The 26,820-nt window shown below is 39.8% G+C and overlaps 1 protein-coding gene across 4 annotated transcripts in view; it reads right to left on the reverse strand.

Moving 5' to 3' along the window:
* Window positions 1-1,876: 1,876 nt before the first annotated feature.
* The window catches only part of mef2d (myocyte enhancer factor 2d), an 85,136-nt gene continuing 60,192 nt past the window's right edge, over window positions 1,877-26,820 (reverse strand). The window contains exons 4-12 of one of the 4 annotated variants that reach the window (XM_077526418.1): window positions 25,203-25,340; window positions 20,531-20,768; window positions 18,725-18,781; window positions 15,359-15,543; window positions 14,880-14,909; window positions 12,759-12,876; window positions 10,436-10,595; window positions 9,139-9,207; window positions 1,877-7,131 (exon numbers count right to left, since the gene is read on the reverse strand). In XM_077526418.1, the coding sequence (XP_077382544.1) occupies window positions 6,690-7,131; window positions 9,139-9,207; window positions 10,436-10,595; window positions 12,759-12,876; window positions 14,880-14,909; window positions 15,359-15,543; window positions 18,725-18,781; window positions 20,531-20,768; window positions 25,203-25,340 (1,437 nt within the window). In that variant the 3' untranslated portion in view covers window positions 1,877-6,689. The remainder of the gene's footprint in view (window positions 7,132-9,138; window positions 9,208-10,435; window positions 10,596-12,758; window positions 12,877-14,879; window positions 14,910-15,358; window positions 15,544-18,724; window positions 18,782-20,530; window positions 20,769-25,202; window positions 25,341-26,820) is intronic. The other 3 variants (XM_077526419.1, XM_077526420.1, XM_077526421.1) reach the window with 3 other exon arrangements.

The raw sequence follows: 26,820 nt of genomic DNA on the forward strand, positions 1-26,820 counted from the left end.
GGGCTTTGGATGGTGGGTTGGTGGGGAGATGGAGGCGCTGAAGTCATCTCTCATGTTAACTCTTTCACTGCTATGATGGAGAAGAGCTTCTTATGGCTCTCATTGGGCCTGCAGCAATTCCAGACACTTCAATTTAACCCTATCAAGTCAAACGCATCATTTTAGAACTCATTCACTCCCAGACATTTTCACTGAAGCAACCCCGAAGCAGATGTTTTACTGGATTTTGACTGATTTGGCAAGGCCCACAGAATATTGTGTTCTATTGCAGTTGTTAACATTGAACCTACCAAAAGAAAAGATTAAAGTTCCTTCTTTCATCAGGAAAAAAAGTATATCTCTATTTCCGTTTTGCAGCAATTATCATTAGAATATAGCTAAGTTTCATCATCATTCATAAATCTATTTAGGATTGTGAGTAATTGAGCTTTTTTTTTCCGACATGGTTCTGGGTGACCTTTACTCTGCTGCCACCTGCTGGTCGTTTGTGTAATAACTACTATTTCTTCAACCGTTCTTTGCAGTTGAGAGGCTGCATCAAAGCCTTATGTATGCTCTACTAGCATAAAAAAAAAAAAAGATTAAAAAAAAAAGTCTAAATACGTCTTTGGGACACTTAAAACATTTAAAATAGAACGTATTCATACGTTTTTGGGAGCAAATGAGTTAAATACAAGGCATTTTGAGCCCTCTATTTCATGCGTATAATTTCTTTGCATGTGTGCCAGTTTGTGCTCTGTAATTCACCTGAGACCTATTAAAAATCTCAGACACTTCACCTTAAACGAATACTTCAGAGTCCCGCCAGAGTAGTGAGGAGACCAGAGGAAGGATCAAAAGAAAGAAAGATGAAACAAAATGAAATCCAACGCCAACCAGACACCACCTTCCACCCACATAGTTACAAAACCAGAATCTTTCACCAACCCCTGATACATCTGAAATTCCAACAGATTAGGGAGACCTCAAGAGACCAGAGGAAAGACTAAAGGAAGAAAGGAAGGATTATAATATTTTTAACCCATTAAAACCCTGATGTATGTGAGCTGAAACATGCATTGCAAGCCATTAGAGGGCAGTCCTACGCGGTTGATGGTTTTTCCAGCAACCTTGCAACATCGCCCCAATTGTGAAAGGAGAGACACTTATACTTATTAATAGTGGGAATCTTTCTAATTATTGGAACTAGTACTATGTTTTATGTCTGTTTATTATTATATTTTTTACAATTATAAATGTATGAATTTAAAACATTGTGACTGGATATATCAAGTATGACACAAATCAAAAATCAAAAGTGGAAGTTGATTTTTTTCTTTTTAAATACTTGTTCTCTAGAAAGAATCAGAATTTTCTCTCATATATTTCATGGTTCAACAAATAATTATTAAGTTACTTGGAAAGTGGCATTCAAATTCATGTTGGTCATTGAGCCACATGCTGTTTCATTAAGTCTAAAAACGTTTGCTTGCATTATGTTCAGCACCAATTTTATGTTCACGTCTTGAATATTCACATGGGAATGAGCGGGAAAGCAGAGGTCAAGGCGGCAGACTTGACAGCCAACAAGACCGCACAGCTATCCGAGCAATCGTCATATACTATGCACGTATGCCCCCTAGTGGCTGGAAGCACTTTAGTGCCACTTTCGAATAGGCCACTCAAGCTGCCGATATAAAATAATGCTATAGTCATAAATACAGGAAATACGCTATAATTTTCATCTGGTACAAAATTTTGTCAACATTTTTTTGAAGTACACATTACCAACTTTTTTTTTTTTTTTTTTTTTACCTCCTGTAGGCTAAATCATATTTTGTCCACTGCTAAAGAAAAGAGAATGAAGATGGGCACAGAAAAGAATGACAAATTGTGGTTTAGGTCAACTTGTCTATTTAATATATAAAATACGGTAAAACATACGCAAAAAGGGGAGCAAGGGGAGCGCAAGAAGAGGGGAGCATTGGATACTTTGGTACAATAACAAACACTTTTTTTTGTAAAAGCAGTATAGATTTCGTAATAACATATCAGTGCATACTTTTATTTATGAAAATATACACAAATTGTATATCATTCTCCAACAAAAAAAAAAAAAGTCTCTTTACAACAAAAAAGCAGACTAGCCCAACACAATATATTAGCTTTTATTTCATATTTTTTTTCTTCATTTTTATTTGTATATATTTCTGTGTGACGACGGTGTGTTGATATTACATTTTATTCCCCTTTACTCTTGATCCATGCAGCAGTGACATCCTCGCTTACTTGTGCGTCGAAAATCGTGCGGTTTATTCAGAACACAACCAAAAAAAAAAAAAAATCCCCCAAACAAACAAAAAGATATTTATAGAATATTCATCAAATAAAAACTAAGCTACACAAAGAAAGTCTTCAATCACGTCGATGAGCTCGTCGTGTTGATGATAATTTATATTCAGAATAATATCACCATAAAAAACAGACTTGTCACCAGCACGAATGAACACCGGAAAGCGAGCGTTTTAGCTTTGGTGGCCCACGTGTGGAAATCAATTGGAGCGTTTTGTACAAATCCTTCAAAACAATCTTAAGTCCATGTACTAGTTTATCACTCTTCGTCCACGCTCGTAAGACACTCTACTAGTCGTGTTACTAGTGGAGCACATAAGTTTACCAGTCAGGTTTGATTGCATACTAGTATACCAAAAGTGACGCTATAGAGACATGTTACTAGCAAGACAGTCATTCGACTAGTGCACTTACTAGTGAGAAGCAGTCTAGTACTTGGACCTTCAACTAGATATCAACAATCTGTGAGAGAAACAAAAAAAAAAAAAAAAAACGCTCCAATGTCTTTCCCACAGCAGGCGGGTTTGAAGATGATTGTCTTTTAGTGATTACGGCGCCCCCTAAAGGAGGCAAACAGGTAACAACAACCAGGTAGCGTATGGCTTGAGGCAGACTCCCATAATAATAAAAATCATGACAATGTCGCAGAAAATGAATAGAAAAATCATTCATTTACTGCACTAAAAAGGACCATGTCGCACATTTTCCCAATAAATATTCATCAAAACTAAAAAGGTGCAGTGCTAACGTTGCGCTAATGGTTGCTATAACGGCATCGCCATGGCAACAGAAACAATTTGAAGTGGGATTGAATGCAGTGATATGTTGGGGGGAAATTCACTTTATCTTAATGTGACAGGGAGATGTCAAGTGATGATTGACAGGGTAAATGTGTGTGTGTTGACATGTGAAATATTGTAGGCGTTACCACATATCTGCAGATACTGTATATAAATTATACATTTTTAAAAAAAATCTGTCCCCACTTTTAGCCACTTGCATGACTTTAATGTAGCACGTAAGGGGTGTGTTTGGAAATGTAATGTTAACAAAATGTAACAATAACAAAAACTTTACGTCGTAAAATTGAAAAACTAAGGAAAATACACACTTATTTTTTTTCCTCCTTTGATTTTTTGTTTGTTTTTGAAAACCAGCGAGTTAATTTGAAATGCAACACAAATGAATTGACGGTTTTGGGGGAAATGACAATATTTAAAATTTTGCACTTGTCACCATTAAAACCTCGTATCAGAGGTTTGTTAACTTCATAATCTAATAGTACAACTTCAAAAAGTATACAAACACGTGGACGGATGGAACCTTTGCATTGATATGTGTGTAGTATGTGTGTTTTTGTGTGTAAAGTGCGCTCCATCATCGAGTCCCTTTTCTGCCCCTAAAGCGCCCTCTGGTGCATTATCGACAAACTACACTTTTATATACTGTACATACAGCCATAAAGAATCATTTAAAAAAGGAGTTCCACTGAGAATCTGTTTTTTATGTCCTTACTTCCTGCCAAATACTGAGCTCCTATGTACAATCCCTGTGGCGTGCACGTGGTCGTCGTCATCTATTATTATTATTATTATTATCCAAACTTGTCACACTCACACACGCAAGCACACGCACGTATTGTTTATGCACAGACCCCCAATGTGGTTCACGTCACGAGTCACCGCACACACGCGCACACACACTACTCATCGTCCTCCCTGATTCTGTCGTTGCCATGGAAACAAATCATTCCAATTATGACCGCTTTCCAGCCTTAAGTAGCTAACTAGTCAAATGATGAGTTAATTCGTGTCTTGCTGTCCGATTTGGAAGCAATGCCATTAGTGTTGAAAAAGTAAAAAGACGAAAGCCATGTGATGTTTTTCTCTTCTCTGATTGGTCACAAGAACGTTAACAAGAAACCGGTTTGGTGCTAATGGGCTCAATTCTAGGAAATATGTCACAAAACTGGATTATTACTGGCATGGGTCAAAGGCAGGTTAAGTTTGGGAACTGTATCCAAAAGCAAAACAAAAGGCAGCCATTTTGAGGGACACAGAAAGACATCCATTTCAAAAGGTGGGGGGTTGGGGGGGGGGGGGGGGGGTGTAGTTCAGGGTGCTCATGTTTGAAACTGAATATAAAGGCGGCCATTTTAGTGGTAAAACCTGAAATAAATTGAATGACTGAATTGGCCATTTTGGGAGAATCATGAAAAACAGAAATCTAACCAGAAGTCAGCCATTTTGATTTGAAGCAGCCATTATGGAGGATTCGTGTCAGAAATGTAACAAGAGGTCGGCCATTTTCGAGGACTTATGCCCAAAATTTGGTTTGAAGCAGCCATTTTGTTTCTTTTTTTTGCCTCCAGAAATCAAACAGGAATTTGAAGATTTTTAGGAGTGGAGTCCGAAAACAAATAGGTCTTTCAGTTAGGGCGGACGTAACCATTTTAGAGGAGTCGTGCTTGAAATAAAAAAAAAAGCGGCAGCCATTTTGGGGAATTCAGACTGAATTTGGTTATTTTTGGAAACACCTGAAACTGAACTAAAAGTCAACTGTTTTAGTTTGCAGTGGCCATTTTAGTGGACTCCTCTGAAATTTAACAGGAAGTTTTTGACCAAAATTGAACAAGTCAGTCACTGATGGGGACTCATGTCTTAACTTGAATGGCAAATCATCCATTTTGGGTCATTTATGGAGCTCGGCTATTTGCTGGTGTTGTCCAGATGATTCTTAAAGTTACCAACAAAGGTCTGTTGTGCTCCATTTAGTTTTATCTTTAGGCATTACAGCAAAACTTGTTGACATTCTTGTGGCCAATCAAAGAAGAACGCAATGTCACATGTTTGATATTGATGCATTTTGCTCAGCTTGGATTCAAAAGCAGCTCGCTTACAAACCACCAAGTGTGAAAGACTCAGGGGGGGGGTCGTCAGTCTGGTGATCTTTTTGCCCGTGACGGGGGGGCACGCGTTTCCTTCATTGTCTTAAAAACTCTGGAGATGAATGGCGCCCGCAAGGCATGCTGGGAAATCTCACAAACCCCTTTTGCACTACACATTAGAACTGGCTTTTTCCCGGCTTGCTGTCTCAAGTGAAAGGTAGAAATATGAAGTCTACCCGCAAATGTGGTCACATAAAAATTGGGACATTAGGATTTGGGGTGCAATTTCAGGATTGCACTCTAACCTTTCCAGGTGAACTTAATTTGACTTTTGCCCAATGTTCGGTGTTACAGTACTTTATGTACAACTTGCTGTTCACAGGTGTTTGATTGAAAATTTCAAAGAAAATCCAAATTCTGAAAAAGGAAAATCTGCAACTCTTCCAGTCTTTCTGGATCTGTATTGTAACCTGCAACTGACCCTATAAACACAGTTGGCCAAGTGATGGAGGTCAGAAGCATTTTTTTTGGGGGGGGGTCATTAAAGCAAATAAAATCAAATTAAACCTTTTATTCACCTTCATCCTTTCTTAAACTAAATCAACCAATAGCTGTATATTTAAATATGCTTTTCATGACTGGTTTCAAATTAATTCTTGTTAAAAACATACATTATCTCACAAAAGTGCATGTGCACGTCACTCACATTTATGTAAATATTTCATTATATCTTTTCATGCCACAACACTGGATGACACCTTGCTATGATGTAATGTAGCCAATGTGCAAGCTTGTGTAACAGTGGACAATGCTAATGTCTAAATGGCTGGCAACAAAAGTGAGTACATCCCTAAGTGAAATTGAGTCTGACTCCCCTGAGCTACAAGACAAAAAAAAAAATTCTAGAAAAAAATCCAGTAAATTTGCATGAATAAAATCATATTTTTTTGGTCAAAGTTTCATAATAAAGTCATTTTTTACACAAATGTTTTTTGGTAATATTTTGCAGAATTAAGTTCTAAAATGAGCTAATATTTTTCATAAACTTAAACCAATGCAAAGCTTGAAACAGGATGTTGTCAGATGTAAGAATGTCACAGTGTCATCAAGTTGCAACTGAGAGACTGGAAGAGTCACTGAAAGACATAAAAGTGAAGTGAATTGACAATAAATGGAGGAAAAAAACACCGATTGAGAACAGAAAACTGCAAAAAGTACTGAACTAGTCAAGAGTTCAAAAGTTTAGAGGCCAAATCAAGTTTACCTGAAAAGCTTCTAAAGCGTGATAGGCTCATCCTGAAAATTCATCTCAAAGCCCCAATTTTTTGTGAGTAGTGTATGTGAATGTGTTAAAATGTTAAGCATGCTTGTGTGTGGGTGCGTGCGCGTGTGTGTGTGATAAGGGTGTTTTGGGGCGGGGTACGGGCCTCAACTGGTTCTGTCCGGTCCAGCCCGGCACGGCACCGGCACTTTATGTGACCCACGCGTCCAACCTCATCCTCTTGACGTTGTCCTGCTCCGGAGGCTCGGCCGAGGCGGGCCGAAGCAGCACCATGGTGGGCTGCTGGAGGCCGGCCTGCTGGTGGAGGTGGAAGTCGGGACCCCCGCCGCCGCCGCTGCTCCCACCCCCTCCCCCACCCCGACCTTGGGCGGCGTTGTCGTCCCGGTCGCTGCCGTCGTACGAGCTGCCGTTACTGCTCAGGCTGTCGACGGGGGAGCGGCCTTGGCCCGCGGCGGCGTACGACGGCACCACCTGCCCGTGGACTTGAAGACCAACGCCGCCGCCGCCACCCAAGGTGATGGGGCAGGGAGTGCTGCGGTCCCGGTTGGGCGACACGGGCTCGGACTTGATGTTGACGTGAGGGTTGGTGTTGACGGTCAGCGCTGTCCCCTGAGGGAGGGGAGCCATCGGCCTGTAGGGGGCAGCAGAGAAGCAAAAAAAAATAGTGAGACATGCTGGACTATAGCTACAGCTACACTGAAAAAGTACCTTTACTGACTACTTAATTTTAAAAGTAGTTTAGTTACTTTATTTATTATTTGATTTGAAAGTAACTTAGTTACTTTACTGATTATTTGACTTTAAAGTAATTTAGTTTACTGATTACTTACTTTTAAAAGTAATTTAGTTACTTTATGCATTACTTGATTTAAAAGTAACTTAGTTACTTTACTGATTATTAGATTTAAAGTCATTTAGTTACTTTACTGATTACATCATTTTAAAAGCAATTTTCTTTATTCAAGACTTGATTTGAAAGTAAGTTACTTTATTGATTACTGAGTTTTAAAAGTACTTTAGTGATTACTTGACTTTAAAGTAATTCGGTTACTTTACTGATTACTTAATTTGAAAAGTAATTCAGTTATTTTATTCATTATTTGATTTGAAAGTAACTTAGTTACTTTACTGATTATGGTATTTAAAAAGGTAACTTAGTTATGTTACTTTAATGATTATTTGATTTTAAAAGTAACTTAATTACCTTACTGATTACTTGATTTGAAAAATAACTTAGTTTATTGATTATTTGATTGGAAAAGTAACCAAGTCAGACTACAAGTTACTTTATTAGCTACTTTCAGCAGACACTAACAACTTTTGCCAATACTTTATTGAAAGTGCATTTTTAAGCAATAATGTTTAAGGACAATTTTTTTTATAAAAATAAAAATAAAATAGAGGACAGCTTTTTTGTCTTAACATTGTTGCAATTTAATGGTAACAAAGGTGTACTATGGGGAAAAATTGCAATCAGACCTATTTTTTTAACATTGAAGTAACAATTTTATGAGAATAAAGTCCCACCTGCCTTTTTTTTTTTTTTTTAAGGAAAAACTCATTATCTTACGGGAACAAAATAGTTTATAATTTTTGTAAGCTTAAAAAATAAAGTTGATTTTTTTGGGGAAAATTAATTAGGAGAAATGTAATATTGTAATACTAAAATCACGCTTTTTTCTTCTAGAAAAAAAACCTTTTCCAAGAATAAAATAAAAATTAAGACGAAATTTTAATGACAAAACAAAACATAACAGCAGGCAAGGTTGACACCGTGGAAGCACAAAAGTCACAAGACATGCCTCAGCTACAACACCACCACCACTATCATCATGTGCCCTTCCTCTTCCCATTCTTCACTTTTTCGTTACCCAACCAAAAAGTGCTACCTTTCATGCACCAACTTTTAACGAAGGTTCATCTTTCGACACTGTCGTCGGGACTTTTTTTTTCCTCTCTTGCCTGCAGCTCCACGTGACGGACGCCAATTTCACCCTGCCAATTAACGCCTGTGGCCGCCGGAGGGAACTTTCTAATATGTCACATCAGCGGCTAATATCCACTCGTTTGCTGGCATATGCACACGCACACACATACGCTCTCCATCCTCATGCCGAACATGTAGATGGATGACGACGGGCTAAAAAGGTCCGAGTCAGCGTGCCGGTGACAGTGATGGAGTTCAGAGCGGCGGCCTATAGTTCCAGCGCTAACGACATAGGCAGAAGCAGACGTCCTACCCAGAATGCTTTGCTTGGTAGTGAGATGTGATTTTGAAGCCATCCTTTTTGAACTGGTTTTAACAGTATATAAGTGAGTCCGAATTTAGAGTTGGGCACCTTTAGCGTAGTACCACCTTGTGCCACAACATGCCTGGCAGCACTGAGGTCGACTGCGAGAGATGCAACGGAACTGAGAGCAAGAAAAAAGTGTTTTAGTAGGTTTGTGTGTGATGGTTAAAATTTTTACTTCTTTAATGTGGTTTCTCCATTGCATATTTCCCCCCTCGCGGACCTCAGAGTACCCCAGTTTCACAAGCATGATATAAAACAATAGCTGACATGTAAGATTTGCAGAAGCCACGCAGCAGACAAAAAGACGAGCGAGCGAGCGAGCGAGCGTGTCGGCTGTGCTTCACCTGAGGTTAGCAGCAATGTTGGAGATGCAGTTAGCCATCTCTGCACTCTGTTTGTCTGAACCCCACATGCTGTGGAAACAAGTGGGGGGGAGGAAGGGGAGGGGGCACAACCTCATTTGTTTGTCACTGATTTAGCCAAAGATGGCCGCCAGTTCTTAAAGTGAGCAGACGAGCAGAGGTTGCTGCCAAATCGGGTCACCTTTGAGACGCGCATCCTACTGGGATGCGCCTAAGCTAATTGCTAATGCAGGTTAAAGTTGAATCTAGAAACACTTTGAAACTGTTTTCATATAAAAAACAAAAAAAACAAAAAAACAAAACAGTCAAGTGGAAGTTTGACAAATAAACCCTCTCACATACATGGCTTGAAACTAAATTTCAATCATGGTTTGAAACCCAAACACGAAACCCTAGCCTTGGCTTCAAATTCAAATGAACTCATGCTTAAAATCTGAAGTTGAAACGCTACATTGAAAATCCTAAACTTTAAACCTGGATTCACATTTAATTTAAAACCAAAATCATAATTTCAAACCCTAAACCAAGCTTGTAAAAAAATAAATAAAAACAAAAATAAATTTTTTTTAATCCTAATTTGAAACCTTACCTTTGGGCTTGAAATCTTCGAAAGCCTCGAGTATGAAACCGTAATTCAAAACTCTAATCATGTCTTGAAACCCACATTTGAGACCCTAACCCTGGTTTGAAAGCCTAAGTCCAATCCTAACCCTGGAATGAAACCCTACCGCTATAGTTTAATATCACCAATTTAAATTCAAACAGTAACTCAAATTTGATACCAAAGTTTAAAACCCAAACCATAGTTTGCTCCCCTAATTCAAAACCCTAACAACAATTAATACACTATTTAAAAAAATTAGTTTAACACCCTGATTTAAAACCATAACTTGATGCTCTAATTTAAAACCATAGTTTGATACCCTAATTCAAATCCTTTACCTTCATTTGATACCTTAACTCAAAACACTCACTATATATTAATAATCTAATTTAAAACCTTAAGAATAATTTAATACCCCAACCCAAAAACCTAACCATAGTGTATTATCTTAAGTCAAAACAGCAGTTCAATACCCTATTCAAAACCCTAATTATATGCCTTCAATTTAAAACCCTAATTGTTGTTTGACATACTAATTTAAAACCCTGGTTTGATACGCTTTCAAAACCCTAACCTTTATTTGATACCCCTATTAAAACCTGAACCCAAGTTTGCTATTCTGTTTCAAACCCTTATGAAGTTCACAGTCCATGCGTGTGCGTGCGTGCGCCTTACACCAGGTTGGTGAGGGAGGCCAGGCTGATGGGCGGCGCCGTCTGTTGCTGGGCGACGGCCGGCTGCTGTTGCTGTTGCCAGGCAGCCATGTTGCCGGGCACCAGGCCCGACGGCGTGAACGTCTGCAGGGCCGTCAGTTCGGCGCTCGTCAGCTGGTACTCTGAAAGGAACGCGAGTGCGCCGGACATCAATATGCAGCGGCGCTGATCCATATTCATCGTCATCTTCATATCATATTCACGCCGCGGCTTTGAAGTAGCTACAAAGTGAATATTCATCCGCTGCCGGGAGGCGCGCCAGATTCTTCACGACATAATTCATGTTTTTTAAACGGGCCTTACTCGGCGGGACGCTGGTGGTACCTACCGCCGCTCCGGGCGGACGGCCACCTACCGACACGCGCTGCAGCTAATAGGAGCAAGTAGCACTTCAAACACGCATTTCAAACCACAACTCTTGTGTTTGACACCTGACCCAGAACGGAAAACACAACTTGGTACACCTTTGTAAGAAACCCCCACAAAGGCTTTCAAGCCTTATTTGACACCCAAACACTTGGCTTGAAATTCTCTTACTGAAGGTGGCAAATCCATGTCCAGAAAGTAAAAACCCTGCCACAATTTGGCTTTAACCCCTTGTGTTAGCTAGCTAGCCAGCTCCTTAGCAGATAAATTAGCAATTGGGGAGCTAGCTAGTAAAAAGTCTGCCACAGTTTGGCTTTAGCCCCAAGTGCTAGCTAGCCAGCTCCCTAGCTAGCTCCTTAGCAGATAAATTAGCAATTGGGGAGCTAGCTAGTAAAAAGTCTGCCACAGTTTGGCTTTTGCCCCAAGTTCTAGCTAGCCAGCTCCCTAGCTAGCTCCTTAGCAGGTAAATTAGCAATTGGGGAGCTAGCTAGGGAGCTGGCTTGCTAGCACTTGGGGCTAAAGCCAAACTGTGGCAGGGTTTTTAATTTCTGGACTTGCATTTGCCACCTCTGCTTACTTACACCTTATCCTTACCACAAGCTTGAAATCCTCACACAGGCTTGATACCCGAAAAAAGACCCAATTTGAAACCCTAATGGTAGCTTGAAACCCTAACCTGAAGCACCAGCACTTGTTTGAAACCAAAACAATGGCTTGAAACCCTTTTAAAACCTTATCCCAAGCTTGAAAACCCAATTTTAACTGAAAACCTCAAGCCATGAATGAAACCCTCACACAGACTTGACATCCTAATTTGAAACCTCACCTATGTCTTGAAACAACCTTGGCCTGAACTCGTTAAAACCCGAGCCCAGGCTTGAAAACCCAATTTGAGGCCCTAATCAATTTTTTAAATACTCAAACAGGCCTACATTTTGCTTGAAACCCTAATCCTGTCTTGAAACATTAACTCAGCTTTTTTTTTTTATAGCACAAGGCTTAGCTTGAAACCTGAATTTAAAACCACAGCCCTTGTTTGAAAGCATCACAGTCTTGATAGCCTAATTTGAAACCCCAACCTTAGCTTGAAACACTTACTTGAAACCCCAACACTTGTTTGGAACCCTCAGGCAGACTTAAACTGTAATATGAAACCCCAATACTCATTTTAAACCGTAAACTTGGCTTGAGACCCTAATTTGAAACCCTAACCCCGGTTTGAAGCCCAGATTTGAAACCCTAATTTGGCTTGATACCATGTGGAACACAAGCTGAGAGTCTCAACAACCACCAAAAAATCTGGAATCCCGACGCTAATTTGAAACCTTAACCCCAAGTTGAAACCCTAACTTGCAACTTGCAGGGGGGATAGCAGCTAGGAGGCTAATTCAGCTAGCTGAACTGGGAATCCCATCCGAGGGGGGGTTGTAGCGCACACTCAGATTGACTCAACGTGACGCTCGCGTTACCTAGCGCCGCTGGAGGCAGATGGCTTCCCACGAACGCAGGGATGTGGGTCAGCTGCTAAACTGGAGCAAAACCGCCACTTTCTTCTTTGAAATGCTCAGCACGCTTTCATGTCAAAAGTTCGCCGCCAATTAAACGTGTGCGTAAAGCTTTTGATCATGAGCGCATTTACATTGTAAATAAGATTGATTTAAATAATAAGAAATACATAAACAAAGCTATCAGACACACTTTGTTTAATGGACCAGGTAGTTTGTATTTTTTAAAGTTAGATAAGGTAAATTAGAGGTGTAAATACATTAAAATAAGGTGTTAGTATAAGTTGTATTTAACTTTTAAGTATAATAAATATAAAACCTTTGCCTCATTTTTGTTGAAAACATGGGCTACATATTAATATATTCTATTATGTTAGTACATAAATGGCAATAGGCATCAAAATTTAACATTACCAGTATTGTAGGCCGTCTGCATGGCGGAGAAGGGTGCCAGGAGGCTGGGCGTCGCCACGGAAACAACCGGGGTGGTGAGGGGCTGCGGTACCTGGGAGCCGCCTAGCCGCTGAGCATTCTGGGAAGAAGACATAGGACCATGCGGCTGAGTCAGAGGTGGATGTTAGCGGTTAGCTTAGCAAACACTGCGAAGTGCAGACAGGCTCCGCCCCATACTGCACAGTGACTAAATACATGGACATCAGTCCTTATAGTGTATCATATGAATATTCTCCCGTTGCGATTTAACATGCTTTCTGAGACTTTGCCGTCGCCGCCACAATTTTAGCATGGGCGTGCGAAGATGTCTCGCACGTTCGGTTGCCAAGGTGACGCGGGGGGTTATGGTCAGTTGCTGTGGTGAAAAGTGCAAGGCATGCCATGCTTGTGTGTGGACACTTCGTTAGGTACACCAACAAACTATAGTAAGATCCCAAACAAGAGCTGTATCCACAATGGCAACGGAATATTCCTGTCCTGTCCCATCCTGTCCAACTTGTTGTGTCCCTTTCACAAAGCACTAATGCACTGCTACTATCCTGTCCTATTTGCTAATCCATTCCTCACTGTCAGGCTTACTACTGTCCTGTTATGTCCAATCTGCTTTTTGTCATGTACCTTCTTCAAGGTGTAGCACTGTCTGGCTTGCTTTTATTGTCCTGTCCTATTTACCATCAGTTACATCCCTGCCTCACAGGGTGTAGCTTTGCTTAGCTCAGGGGTCTGCAACCTGCGGCTCTGGAGCTACATGCGGCTCTTTACTCTCTCATGTTGATCCATGTGGATCTAAAAAGTGGAAATTGATAAAATATTATTTAAGTCAATCAATAATTAAATAAAAATGAATAATTAAATTTTCAAAAAAAAAAAAAGTCAGTGTCCAAATTTGTAAGTGAGATGAAGGGGAGATGAAAGTTTTTAAAAATTGCTTAAAAATGCCCAAAAAGTGACCACATAATGTCCAAAAGGGAAGAGGAAAAGCAGAAAAATTGCCAAAAAACATCCATGAAATTGCCAAACATGTCATAGAATTGAATAAAAAATGCAGAAAAGAAAATGTGCAAAATGTAACCATAAAATGTCAAAAAAACAAAAGAAAGGCAGAAAATTAGCTAGAGAAAAAAAAAAAAGTCTTTGGAATTGCCCCAAAAAGTGAGGAAATTGATAAAAAAAAAAAAAAAAAAATGAAAACGTTTAAGTAACTGTAAAATGTCCAAAAACTAAAGAAGAAATCTTATGACCACAAAATTGCCAAAAATTTCAGAAAATTGATAGCAAAAAAAAAAGGGTAAAAAATAATATCTATAAAATGTCCAAAAAGGGAAGATAGGCATAAAATTACTGTGTGTACATAAAATTGCCAAAAATTTCAGAAATTTCACAGAAAGGCAGCAAAGCCTAAAAATCTATGAGAGAGAGAAAAAAAAAAAGAAATTGAAGTGAATGCATATTTGTCTGTTATGATGCAGCTCTCATTAGCGACTAACACTAACGAGCTGTTTTGTTCATCACAATGTTCAAATGTTTTATGGCTCCAGACAGATTTTTTGCTATTTATTTGGCCTAATATGGCTCTTTCGACAGTAAAAGTTGCTGACCCCTGACCTATCTCATGTCTACTGACATGTCCTTTTGCATTTGCCACCCTTTCTGCATTACAGAGTATGAGTGTCCAATTCTGTTCTCTTCTGTCCTTCGTTTACTTCTACTGTCCTGTCCTATCTTGCTAATTTCCTGTGAACGCATGCAGCAGCCTAATGAACATCAAACAAACGTGCACTTGCTGGGCACAGCGGAGAAGGTCGCCTGATCATCAATATCCAAAATAAATAAATTCAACTTCGCCACTAGCATTAGCCTAACATTTTGTTCATCGTGAATAGTGATTTTTTTGGGAGGAGCAGTGTTAAAAAAAAAGAAGTTGTGATCAGGCGGCCGCTTAGCTGTGTCTCTCGCTCATGTCAAATGCCGCAACGACTGTGATTAAGTCGTGACCGGCGTGCGCACGTTCATGCATGTTGCGTTCACACACAATGGGACATCACACGCGCGTGCCAAAAGGTCGCCGAAGCTTCTATTCACCTCGCTGACCAGCTCCAGCTCTTCTTCTGTCTGCGCGGCAGGAGGAAACAAACACGGTGACCACTCGCGTCAAACACGCTGCACAAGATTCAAAGCTTTTATTCAAAACAAAAAAAACGTGTGCTCGTGACTGGGAATTTTTATTTGTCACCAGTTAAGTTTAGTTTAGTGAAATGGATTTGAATTCTGACTAAATTGTTCATAAATGGTTTAATTATATTTGGCAGACAAAACTTTTTGTGTTAGCCTTGGCTATTTTGCCCCACTGTCGTAAGGTGTTCCACAAGGGTCAATTTTGGGGCCCCTGCTGTTTTCATTGTATTTGCTGCCACTGGGGTTCATCTCAAGAAAATATGGTATTTCCTTTCACTGCTATGCAGATGACAGTATGTCCCATAGATGACGAAAATTATCCCCAAAATGGTGGTTTAGTGTGAATCATCGTTGCTGATACGTCATGCTAATTTCTTGCGTCTCACCAGCTGCATGAGGCTCTTGCCACCTTGCGAGGTGATGACCCGGAGGTCCGACTTGCGAGGGCTGACCATCTGAGGACTGGCGGGAGGCGGAGACTTGGCTGGGACCACTTTGACCAGGTTGCTGTTGTTGCCATTGGAGACGGACAGCAGGCCCGGCGAGGCCCGGGCGCTAATGTAGCCGTTAGCTGAAGAAGCACACGGAGAGTGGGTTGATTTAAAACAATAATCTAAATAAATATACTGAAAAAATGTCGCATGAATATATATATAATAAGCTAGTAAGGAAGTGTGGTGGCTTGGTTGTCATGGTAACAAACAGAATGACGAATTTAAATGTGGTCTGAAGAAGTAAAGTTTTGAAAAAGAATAAGTCAGTTGAGGGGTGGGGTCAACCTGGGTGGAGGAATATCTGGTTGTCATGGCAATAAGACACAAACACATAAACGCACAAACACAACAGACATTTGGGTGTGCGTAAGATAGTTGATAGAGGTTCTCCATGACACTCCTTTCTGATGACAGTGGTGACATGCTACTCTGCTCATTGTCAACCACACACGCACACACACATATTAGTGTTTGTGTAGTCGTGTTTCTGTGTGCATGTAGAGTCCACGGGGTGGCGATGTGGTGACTCTGGACTGGGGAATGTTGGGAATGGCGTCTGACGTCAATGTGGATGTTCCCGAAGAGCTGAGCGCACGACAGCTGAGACTCAAACACACTCACACGCACACACGGGAAAGAAAGGGGATACTGAAAGGGGGGACGGGGGTTGATCCAGGAGAAGCATTAGCAGACCGCAAGAAGCTTCCGGATGCATGGAGTCACCTGAGCTGTGATTTGATTGGATGGCGTTTTGGATTTCAACACATGATGAGGATCAAGGCAACATTCAAGCAGAACTCACAAAAACATCAACATTACGCTTCCTTCACAGTTCATAAGAAGAAGCAAAATTGACACTTAAAAGGTTCTAATTGATTTTGGTCAAGCAAATTTCTGACTCGGATCCATGTTTATGTACAAGTCTTTCTAAGAATAAAAAAAAAAGAAAAAGATCTTTCCCAGTCGATGAACTCAGACTAACAATCATTCCAAACGCAACCTCGCTTGTGTGATCAAGTGCAAACGGCTGAATGTAAACCGAAACTCCATCCAGCCAGCAGAAAAGGAATGTTTAATTCTCAAGCTGTGACTTTCTTTTTAGCTTGTTTGCAGCCATTTTTGATTTATTTTTATATTTTATTATTTTATTTATTTATTTTAGATTTATTTATTTTGTGCTATTTTTACCATCAGTTCTAGTTATTACCGAATTAATTGCGAAAATCTGTGCACACAATTGCCCCTCTGTGTATACTGCCCCCAGGTGGCCATAATGCGTACACCTGAAGGAGCAGCACAATGACCACTGAACTGAAGCAAAAATGTGACTGTTTAAAAAAAGCTGTTTAATTCTTTATATTCCATTTGAATGTGACATTAAAATTTTATAAAGTACAATATTGAGTGCTCTTTCTTTTTAAAAACACAAATTTTAGCTTGGCATTTCTATCATTTTAATAGGGAGATATGATTTGAGATACAAGCGTACCAGTGAACTCAAGGCAACCACTGTACAGTCATTTAATACATTTACACTGTCAGCAGAGTATGTTTCCAATACTTAGCATCAAAATGGCGGCATCCATTTGCTCAATCGCAGTGCCATTAAACGCCTCTTTTCAGATCTTAAACTTAAATGTTTGTTTTCATAGGTTTCAATTGACCAAAAGTAACCACACAAGAGCCAAAAGGTGCAATCTGTTGTTAACAATATATCGTTGGTGCATAGGAAATTGCACATTGCAAAAATGGTATAAAATAAATAAATAAATAGAAGTACGCTGGACACAAATGGCCATGGTCAGCCCAGAGGGTATGAAAAAGAAAGAAAAAAAAAAGAAAACAAGAAGATATCTGTTAGTGCTGGCACTGTATGTGCCGCTAATGGGCTTTAAGGGGGAAGCTCTGGCCAGCGTCAAAGTCACCTCTGAGGAGCGGTCGCTGCCAAGATTGGCGACGCTGGGGCGGGGCCATTGCGGAGAGGGTAGATGAGGGGCAACAGCTGACAGGGGCCCCAAGGGCGGTCGGGCGGGGGCGTTGGTGGTTGAGGAACACAAGACGGGTGTTGCCAGATCTATTTGTCGCAGTTGTCGCGGGGACATTTGGTCTCAGCTGCTTTGCGCAATAACATTTTGACGCACGCGTCTGTACAGTGATGCCTCGAGATAAGAGCTGAATGTGTTCTGTTGTCTTGCTCGTAACGCAAGACTCTCACATCTCTTTCGCTTTTGAAATTAATAAAAATGCAATTATTTCAACAATATAAAGTGTTGTAACCTGTTTTGGTTATGAAAAATAGCACTCTATAATATTGCACTTTATAAAACCATATGGTACTGTAATTAACTCTTTGACCGCCAAAAACATTTAATAACAATTAGTAAAATCACAATGTATGCCGCCATAAACGTTAAATGACGTCAACTACATTTTTTTTTTTTTTTAATTATATCAATGTGCAGCATAACGTCTAAGTGCAGCGCTGCCTGGTCAATGGGTTGCGGAAACAAAAACACCCACTAACTATGGCCAGTAGATGGCAGCATTCTCTCTCTTTTCAATGGGTTGCCTGTGTATGAAATCACAATGAAACATTTTGAGCTTGACTGATAATGATTTTTTTTTTTTAGGCCGATACTGATTCTCGATATTTGGCAGAATAAATTTCTGATAACCGATTAATCGGCAGATTAACTATAAAAATATATAATGAATCAAATAAATTATTTTTGGTCCCTTACAACAATCAATTTTTATTTTTTTTTTGTGATATTAGCTTTGTCTTATGTTGTAATGTGGTAATGTATATATATATATAAAATAAAGATCAGAAAAGAACAATCGTCTACTTTTTGCCAACTTTAAAATTGCTAATATTAGCTAGCCGATTCATTGGTCAGGCCCTAATATAACAAAAATGGCTCGTGCAGTCTTTAAAAACAACAACAACACATCATACCGTAAAAGATATAAAAGACCGTCATTGACGATCACTTTCACTTTCTCTTATCCAAAACAAACAGTTGCTCACCGGTCACATTCTGTCTTGTGGACTGTGACCTTCAGCTGTTGCCTGCCAACAGCATTGGTGTGTGTGTGATTGTGTGTTGCAAACCAAGCAAGCTTACTGTTGCCACAGTGCAAAAATAATCTGTCGTTGTTTGTTTGAGAGACGCAACAATCATTTGGCTAGTTGACAGCCAGCAGGGTAAAGTGTGGACATGCATGTGTGCGTGTGTGTGAAGAGACGAGACTTACGGACTGGACTTGGGCACGCTCCATTGGAGTTTCCCAGATCTCCAGTCAGGAGTGCACCTGCAGACCAGGAGACACAATTCTTCATATTCAATTTAAATCAATCAATGAAGGATCTTGTTAAACAAGTAAGCCCATTTTGTTGTGCTTGATTGCAAATGAGATGGTCAAAATGTCAACTCACTCAATAAACAATAACATTCCATCTGTATAGATGTTACTTTCATTGAATGATGCATTTTTTGACCCTCTGTGTAGCTCTATAAGGCAAAATATTAGAACTGATGCAGTGCACTAGTCAACCTAAAAAGTGAGCATGAATGTCTGCGCAAGCTGAATTTCCGCGTTCGATTTACCTAATGAAGTGGAAGCGGAGTGCAAAATGCGTTATTAAGGAGGTCGTGTAAGAGTAAAATATAATAAAAGACAAGGGGGGAGTAAACAAACATGTTTCGGGAGGTAGAAGTTGTTCGTCTCGCAAAGAGGAGCCGTCAATCAAATGGTGTGGGCGGCACTTCACAGCCGGCTGTTGTTTTTGAAGAGGCTTTTGTTTTGGCGCTCCTTCGCTTGATGATGTTTCCACACGAACGAACCTCGTCAGTCAGCAGCCAGCATCAAAAGACGCTTCTGTCAGCGATGCACGCGCGCGCGTGTGGAACTTTAAATTAAAGCAATAACGAACGGGCCCTCGCACCCCCGCAGTCGCCACTCGGAGTACTCCGTGCGAGTTTACCGACTTTGAAGGGAGTGAAATCACACATATCGCCAAAAGGAGGTAACTGTGAATCTCAAGTTCTTCACATCAACTAGAATCTGTCCTGAATGTGGTTCAAGTTGGATGCAATTGGACAGAATCTCTAGGACGAATTGGCCTTTGAAAGACCCCTGGAAATGACCAAAATGGCTAACTTCCTGTGCCTTTTCAGACATGGGTTCTTGTTTTTTGTTTACTTAAATCATGAAAGACCAAATTTTACATTATTAATGTAGGTGGAACTGACTTTGGGACTTGAACTAGCTTGGGAGTTGTTCATAAAATATGGGCCTAAACTGTTCGCTTCAAAACAAAATGGCTGACTTCTGGTGTCTTTCAGTTTTCAGGAGTGGCTTAATTCAGATTTATTTTGTGGTTCTACTCCTAAAAGACATTGCTGCAAAACTTCATGACGATAAGTAAAACTAGATAAGATAACATCATCTTTGATGGAATTCCTCTGAAAATGGCCAAATTAGACTGAAATGGCCACATAAATCCAAAATGGCTGACTTCCTGTGTCTTTTTGGGCACGGGTTCTTGAGACTTTTCACCTATTCATGATATACATTGCTCCATGTTGCCAGGTGAAATGCGGTTTAGGAGCCGTATTTTCAAAAAATGTAATGTCAAACAAGTCTGAGGTTGTTCCGTATTGTTTAGCTTTATACTCCACTGGCCACCTCAAAATGGCTGACTTCCTGTGTTTTTTTCAGGCATGTCTTGAGACTTTTGGCACGTCTACTCATTTACACTTTAAAGTGCTATATAAATAAAGATGACTTGACTATCAAATTTATTGATGCTAAGTGAAACAATGGTTGTGTGCACCAGAGCTAATTTAGCCTAAAATGGTGACTTCAAACCAAAATGGCCGACTTCCTGTGCATTTTCAAGCATGGATTCTTGAGACTTTTCTGTGGGTCTTACCCATGATTGATATTGCTATTAAATTTCATTTTGCTCAGTGAAACTAGCTTCGGGGGCTGAATTTAGCCAACTAATTTCCCATGCTTGCGGTTTTAACATAAAAAACCGCAGTGGAAGTGTCGTACCTGCACTGGCGGGTCTCTGTGGCAACCCCGGCGAGACGCTGTTCCTCTGCAGGGTGGGCTGCTGCGGTGAAAGCAGGCGGGGGTCCGAGAGGGCGGCGTTGATGAAGGAGGTGGTGGTGACCAGGGTGCCGCTCGGGTTGTTGCTGAACTGGAGGGTGGCCGGTTGCGGTGGTGGGGCGCTCTGATTGGACACTGGCACGGTGACGGGCATGGAGAAGGTTGGCTGCGGGACGACGGCCTGGTGATATGAGAGAGAAGAGGAGGGCGGGGATTAGTCGGTGTCCATGTTTACAATGCCAAACATTACATTGAGACAGGTGGTCAAATTAGCTTGATTAGCTTAGCATCAGCGAAGCAAACAAGCCTGAATGTGGGAAAACAGTCACACCAAAACAAGTAATGTCATCTACTATCCCCCCGGTAATGTTACAAGCTAACACTACATTACAATGCTAATGCTACATCCCACTAGCTATATACTGTATCCCGATGTTCTCAATGTATTACATAGCTAATGCTACATTCCATGGCTAAAGCTACATCCTACATTTAAACATTTAAACAACATCACACATTAACAGTGAAATATGGCACTAATGCTTAACACTGCTAATAGTGGATCACGATGCTAATGCTACAGCTCACCACTTATGTTGCATCCCACCGCTAAACAGATATAGCTATCATACATAACACGCTAATGCTACATGCTAATGACACATCTGATTACACTGACAAAAACATTGAAAACATTTGAACGTTTTACATATTTTAAATGGTACTAAACTATCACGTTAATTTAACTGACACGATCCAAGATATACACACAAACCGTCCACACACGAAGAAAATGTTTTATAAGTGTTTTGGAAATGGATGTCGAGAACCATTTTGGGTTGTCCTGCAAGGTGACCCACTTCTCAGTGAAAGCAGGACTTCTATATAAAGAATGTGGGCCAAAGCGCCCGAGTTCTGGGCTCTGTGCTCGGCTTGTACAGCCTGGGACCCACTTTGACTGTGAGGAAGGTGAAGGCACACGAGATGAAAGGAAATTTTGCTTCATTTGAAACATGAAACGGTTTCAAAGGTTTCATTAGTACACTATCTCAAATTTTTGATCGCGTCTGGGTCTGGACCGTATTCCCTGTGTGGTTTAATGTGGTACCAAGTGCACACAGCTCCAAAAAATATTCTGTGTAGCCCCCTTTCACACTGCCCATCAAAGCTAGCTTAGGTACCAAGGTACCAAAACGGAGCTAGTGGTTTAAGTGGACCTGAAAATTTCCTTGCTTTGGAGATAGCATCAAGCTCATGGAATCACGGTCGTGTTCGTCTCAGTCTCAGGCGTAAGATCATAAAAGCGCTCAGGGTGACCGTGCGCGTTCCCCGGCACCCAATCGTGAGCCCGGCAGTTAGCCAGCTCGTAAAATCGAACGGCGCTCGTTAAGGTGACGTTAATGGCGAGATCGAGCGCCAGGGGAAAAGACATCAATCGCGGCGCGAGGCGGAACCCGAGCCGGAGATGGTTCACGACCGGAGCGTCGTGTCCAGTCAGGGACGTTTCCATGGCGACTGCACGCCACCTCTATGAATAAGAGTCACCTCTTCACAGTATGAGGGTGTGAACCTGAGGTTTTAGATTGAGTTTACTTATTACCCCCCAAAAAAGTATGTTTTTCTCCCTGTGGTTGCCATGACGACGTCAGTGACAGCCCAGGATGTCGTTAACGTACCTTTGGCACACCGCATGATTATTTTTATAGCACACATGATGATTTGCCTCACTATTATGAATATGCCTGCATAAGCTCAAGTATGGATTGTCAGGATTTATTACTTTTGAGAATTGAACATTACTTTAGGATGAATAAAACACCTTGTTTTAATTATTCAAAAAAATGTGTACTGTATATATTATTTTATTTATATTTTTATTATCCTTTTTTAACTAATATATTTCTTAATTGTTTATTAAATATATATATTTCACATTGCTTATATTTGTTTTATTAAGTATTCTACTCATTAAAAATACCTTATAATAAAAACAAATAATAACAGAATTTGTTATGGCAATATGAACTTCGTGCACATGCCAAAAAAAATAAAAAATAAAAAATGTGGCAAAACACTCCACAAACATGGCTGACATGCAAGCTGCAGCAAAGAACACTTTATAGCTTCCATTTTTCCAGTAAAAGCAAAACTAAGTAAGCTCAAATTTCAAGAACTTCTCTCTTCTGTTTGAGCAGGTTTTGTTTTTTTGCTTTTTTTTTTTTTTTTTTTTAAATAGGAAACTATTAAATTGCCACAAGAATAAAGTGTGAGATGATAACCACCAAAATTGACAAAGATAATAAGCAGAAATAATTGTATTAACGCAATGGAACCAGATTAATTAAATAAATAAATAAATTAATTAATAAATAATTTTATTTCAACATTGAACAAATAAAATGAAATAATATTTTAAAATAAGAAGTAATTTTTTGTTTGTATATAAAAAAGGTTTTTTAAATAAAGTAATTCATGTGCATTTTTTTCCCACCTTGTTTACATTTAATTTGTTTATGATTTAATTACCAAGTATTTGATGAAATAAAAAGAAATTAAAATTGTATATTTTTTGCTACGGTAATATGTCTGTATTTTATTATTTACAATAAGTAACTTATAAAAATAAGTACAAATAAATAAATTGGTTTTAATGAACCAATTTAATAAAAGAAAGGCCTAAATGAACGCAACAAATACTGCAATACTCTCTAACAACTTTATCCAGTAGTCACATTTTTTGGCTTATCGAGGTCCACTGGAATTCCCACCTGAATTCATAATGTCTGTCGGCCTGTCCTGCCTTGGGGGAGGTCTCCGTCTCTCACACACACACCATTAGCATTAGCTGATGTGCTGGTGAGTATGGAAAGCCCTTTGAGCGTTTATTCGATTCAAGGACAAATTTGGCATAATAGTTGGACAGCTACATGTTACTAGCGAGGCAAAACTCTGCACTAGTTGACAACTGTTTGCTACTAGTACTACTAGTGACATTGTAAAATTCTAATAAACAGGTACCGCTTCACTAGTATTACTAGTAGTGGCGCAGTGTCAACTAGTGCACAGTTTTTAATGTAGCTGTTTTACTAGAAGTTGTCCTACTAATTTGCAAAAAATGTTATGAAGAAGTGGAAGGGAGTAGTGGAAACAACATTACTAGTGATCTGCAGTTGTTCTATTAAGGCGCTGAAATGTCTTACAAGTGAGGACAACGATTGTACTCGTACATGGACCTTAAGTCTGATAACAAAGATGCACTAGGAGCCTCACAGAGCCTACTCAAAGCAACAAAATGTCTACTAGTAGTTTTGCCAATCAAGGACAGCACACTTGTAAGATAAGTTTGGCATACTCGGATAACTAAATGTTAATAGTGAGGCAAAATTATGCACTAATTGTTATCCGCATGTTACTAGTAGTACTAATGAAGCTGAAATCCAAAGATTTCAACTAGTAGAATTACAAAATTTCACTAGTAGTACTAGTGGTTACTAGTGACATTTGAGTATGAGTGAAACAGAGTTTTGCCTCACTAGTAGTTGTCCCACTGGTATGGAAAAGTTATCCTACTGGCGAGGACAAAGAGCATACTAGTGCATGGTCCTTTATCAAATAACACTAGTAAGAAAACTGGCACAATAGTAGGACAACTACAGTATATGTGAGGCAGAACTACGTACTAGTGGGCGATTGGCTATAACAGACTATAACAGAGATTTTTTTGTTATTAATTTTGAATCATTTTTTTTATTTTAGCACATTACAAGATAGGACAGTTTCATTGAAATTCATCTTACTTATTTTATGATTTTTAAAAAAATAAATCTGTTGATTAATTGGATTAATCGCAATTTTACGCAGCCTCAGGAATCAGCCTTAAAAAAAAAAAAAAAAAAAAAAAAAGTCCATATTGGTCGATTCCTAGTTACTGGTAAAGCAAAACTACTCATGTTACTACTGCTACTAACCGAGTCCAGGAGGCTAGTAGTGCATCCTTGAAATCCATCTTAAGTTCCATGTACTAGTACACCATTTACCCTCTTTAATAAACCGAGTAGTGTTACCAGTGCAGCATTAGTAAGACTAAGCTGTTCTACCAGGGGCCCTAGTTGAAACAAACTCATACTAGTACATGGACTTCACGACGCATATTGAGAATATGGAATGAATGCTCAAACGGCTTCCCATAGGTGATTGTTACGTGGACGAGGAGGAGGAGGCGTGAGGATGGTGAATGCGAGTGCTCTGTGAGTAGAAGTCAGCCGCCGCCATCAGCAGCCCGAGGAGGCGAAAGGTGGGGGGTGGGGTGGGGGTCAGAAAGGGGGAGGGGGGAGTACACAGAGGAGGCGTGGCGGTACTCACTGACAGCCTATAGTTGCGCATCATTTTATCAAACTCCTCGTCAATTTTTTTGTACTTCTCCTCAGTGCGCGGCGTGAGCGAGAAAGGCTCCTCGGGGTCCGGGCTCTCAGAGTCCCGGTGCTCTTTCTTGTTCAGAGCCTTGGTAGCCCAAATAGAAGAGGATAGGAAGAAGAGGAGGATAGAAGAGGAGGAGGAGGAAGAGGAGGAGGAGGAGAGGGGTTAGAGACGCTGACACGGGTGCGAGTGTACTCACGCCGTAGCGCTTGAAGAGGGTGTCCAGGTCGTCCGTCTTGTTGCGGTACTTGTCGTCGTTTAGCGGGCTTTGGTCGATGGAGTCGTCGCCGTCGGGCTCGGGGCTGTTGCAGCCGTTAAAGGATTTCTTTCGCAACGTCTGAGGGGGGGCACATTTGCATACATATTCACGTGTCATCAAAAGAATAAAAAATTTTAAAAAAAGGCGTGGCATCTCTTGAGCCGACAACACTTCCGCATATTGTCATAGACTCGGGTCAGGTCCATTAAAAAAACAAACAAAAAAAAAACAATCAGAAACCTTGGAAAACAAAAATCAGTCAGCTTCAGTGGCCTCTATTTCTATATGGATTGTACGGTAAATGTAAAATCTTTGTTTCAAATCATTGTGAATTATGAAATATATTCAACTTAAAATTCCTCATTTGATGTAAATTATATTTAAAGGGATATTTGACTCATTGAGCCATTTTCAGCAGTAAAAAGTTAATATTTTGTCCAGAATGAATGTGATTCATCATGTCATCATTTTTCACGAACAATTTCTACCTTTAAAAACTAATTTTTTCCACTTGCTGTTGACTGAAGATGACACATCACCTGTGCTGAGGGAGTAGGTAACGACCAATCATGGCTCACCTGTTTTCTGGGTTTGGTCTGCCATGATTGATTGTCGACAGCAAGTAGAATAATTATTTTTTAGAGGTGTTAATTGTACAAGAAAAATACTGTAATGAATTTATCAAATTCATTCTGGATAAAATATTAATTTTATACTTCTGAAACTGGCTCAGTGAGTCAAGTATCCATTTAAAACCAATGTAAAGTGAAAATACAATATTTCTTCTAAAAGAGTCTTTATGACAAAAAAAAAATGCTAAATATCTAAAAATCGTGAAAAATCAAGCTAATGTCTCAGCTCACAAACGGACTGTGCTGATATCACGCTCCACCCAACTGTCACCTTTCAATCAAATTCCACAATGTCTAACGTCTTCCTTATGTCTAAACAGCCCAACATATTAGAGCTGTGAAAATATACCCACTTAAAACCTCTAGTGAGGTTTTTCCAAACTGCAACAATGAGGCACTCTAAAGCCCCTGCACTGGCTGTAAAGTCAGACTTTTTTTTTTTGTCCCATCTCCTTGCTCTATCTTTTTCTGCATGACATGCGCACTCACAGTGGACAATGAGGTGCTCTAGAGCAGTCACGCTAGCAAACTAGCCAAAAGAAAGATGTATTTTTGGAATGCATATATAGTTGGCTCGCAAATATTATGTGAAAATTACACCAGATGACCGTTAATGTGAACAATGGCATGATGAAAAAAAATGAGGCTCGAGTACACACAGAAACGAAACGATATCACGATATGAATGATAATTATCACAATATTGTGGGGAGGTTGGCGATACAAAAAAAAGTCACAATATTGTAAAAAAAAAAAAGTGCGGATTTTAAACATAGAAGGGCCAAAACATGCCGTATGAAAATTAAACTGCACTAAAAAAAGTAGCCACCAGAGGGTGCTAAAACTGCACAAATGCAAATCAACTTGACTTTTTTAAGCGATATGGTTCTTTTAATATTGTGATATGACGACAACGACATATTGTG

Source organism: Festucalex cinctus, chromosome 7 (assembly GCF_051991245.1).
Source record: "Festucalex cinctus isolate MCC-2025b chromosome 7, RoL_Fcin_1.0, whole genome shotgun sequence".
NCBI classification, from domain to species: domain Eukaryota; kingdom Metazoa; phylum Chordata; class Actinopteri; order Syngnathiformes; family Syngnathidae; genus Festucalex; species Festucalex cinctus.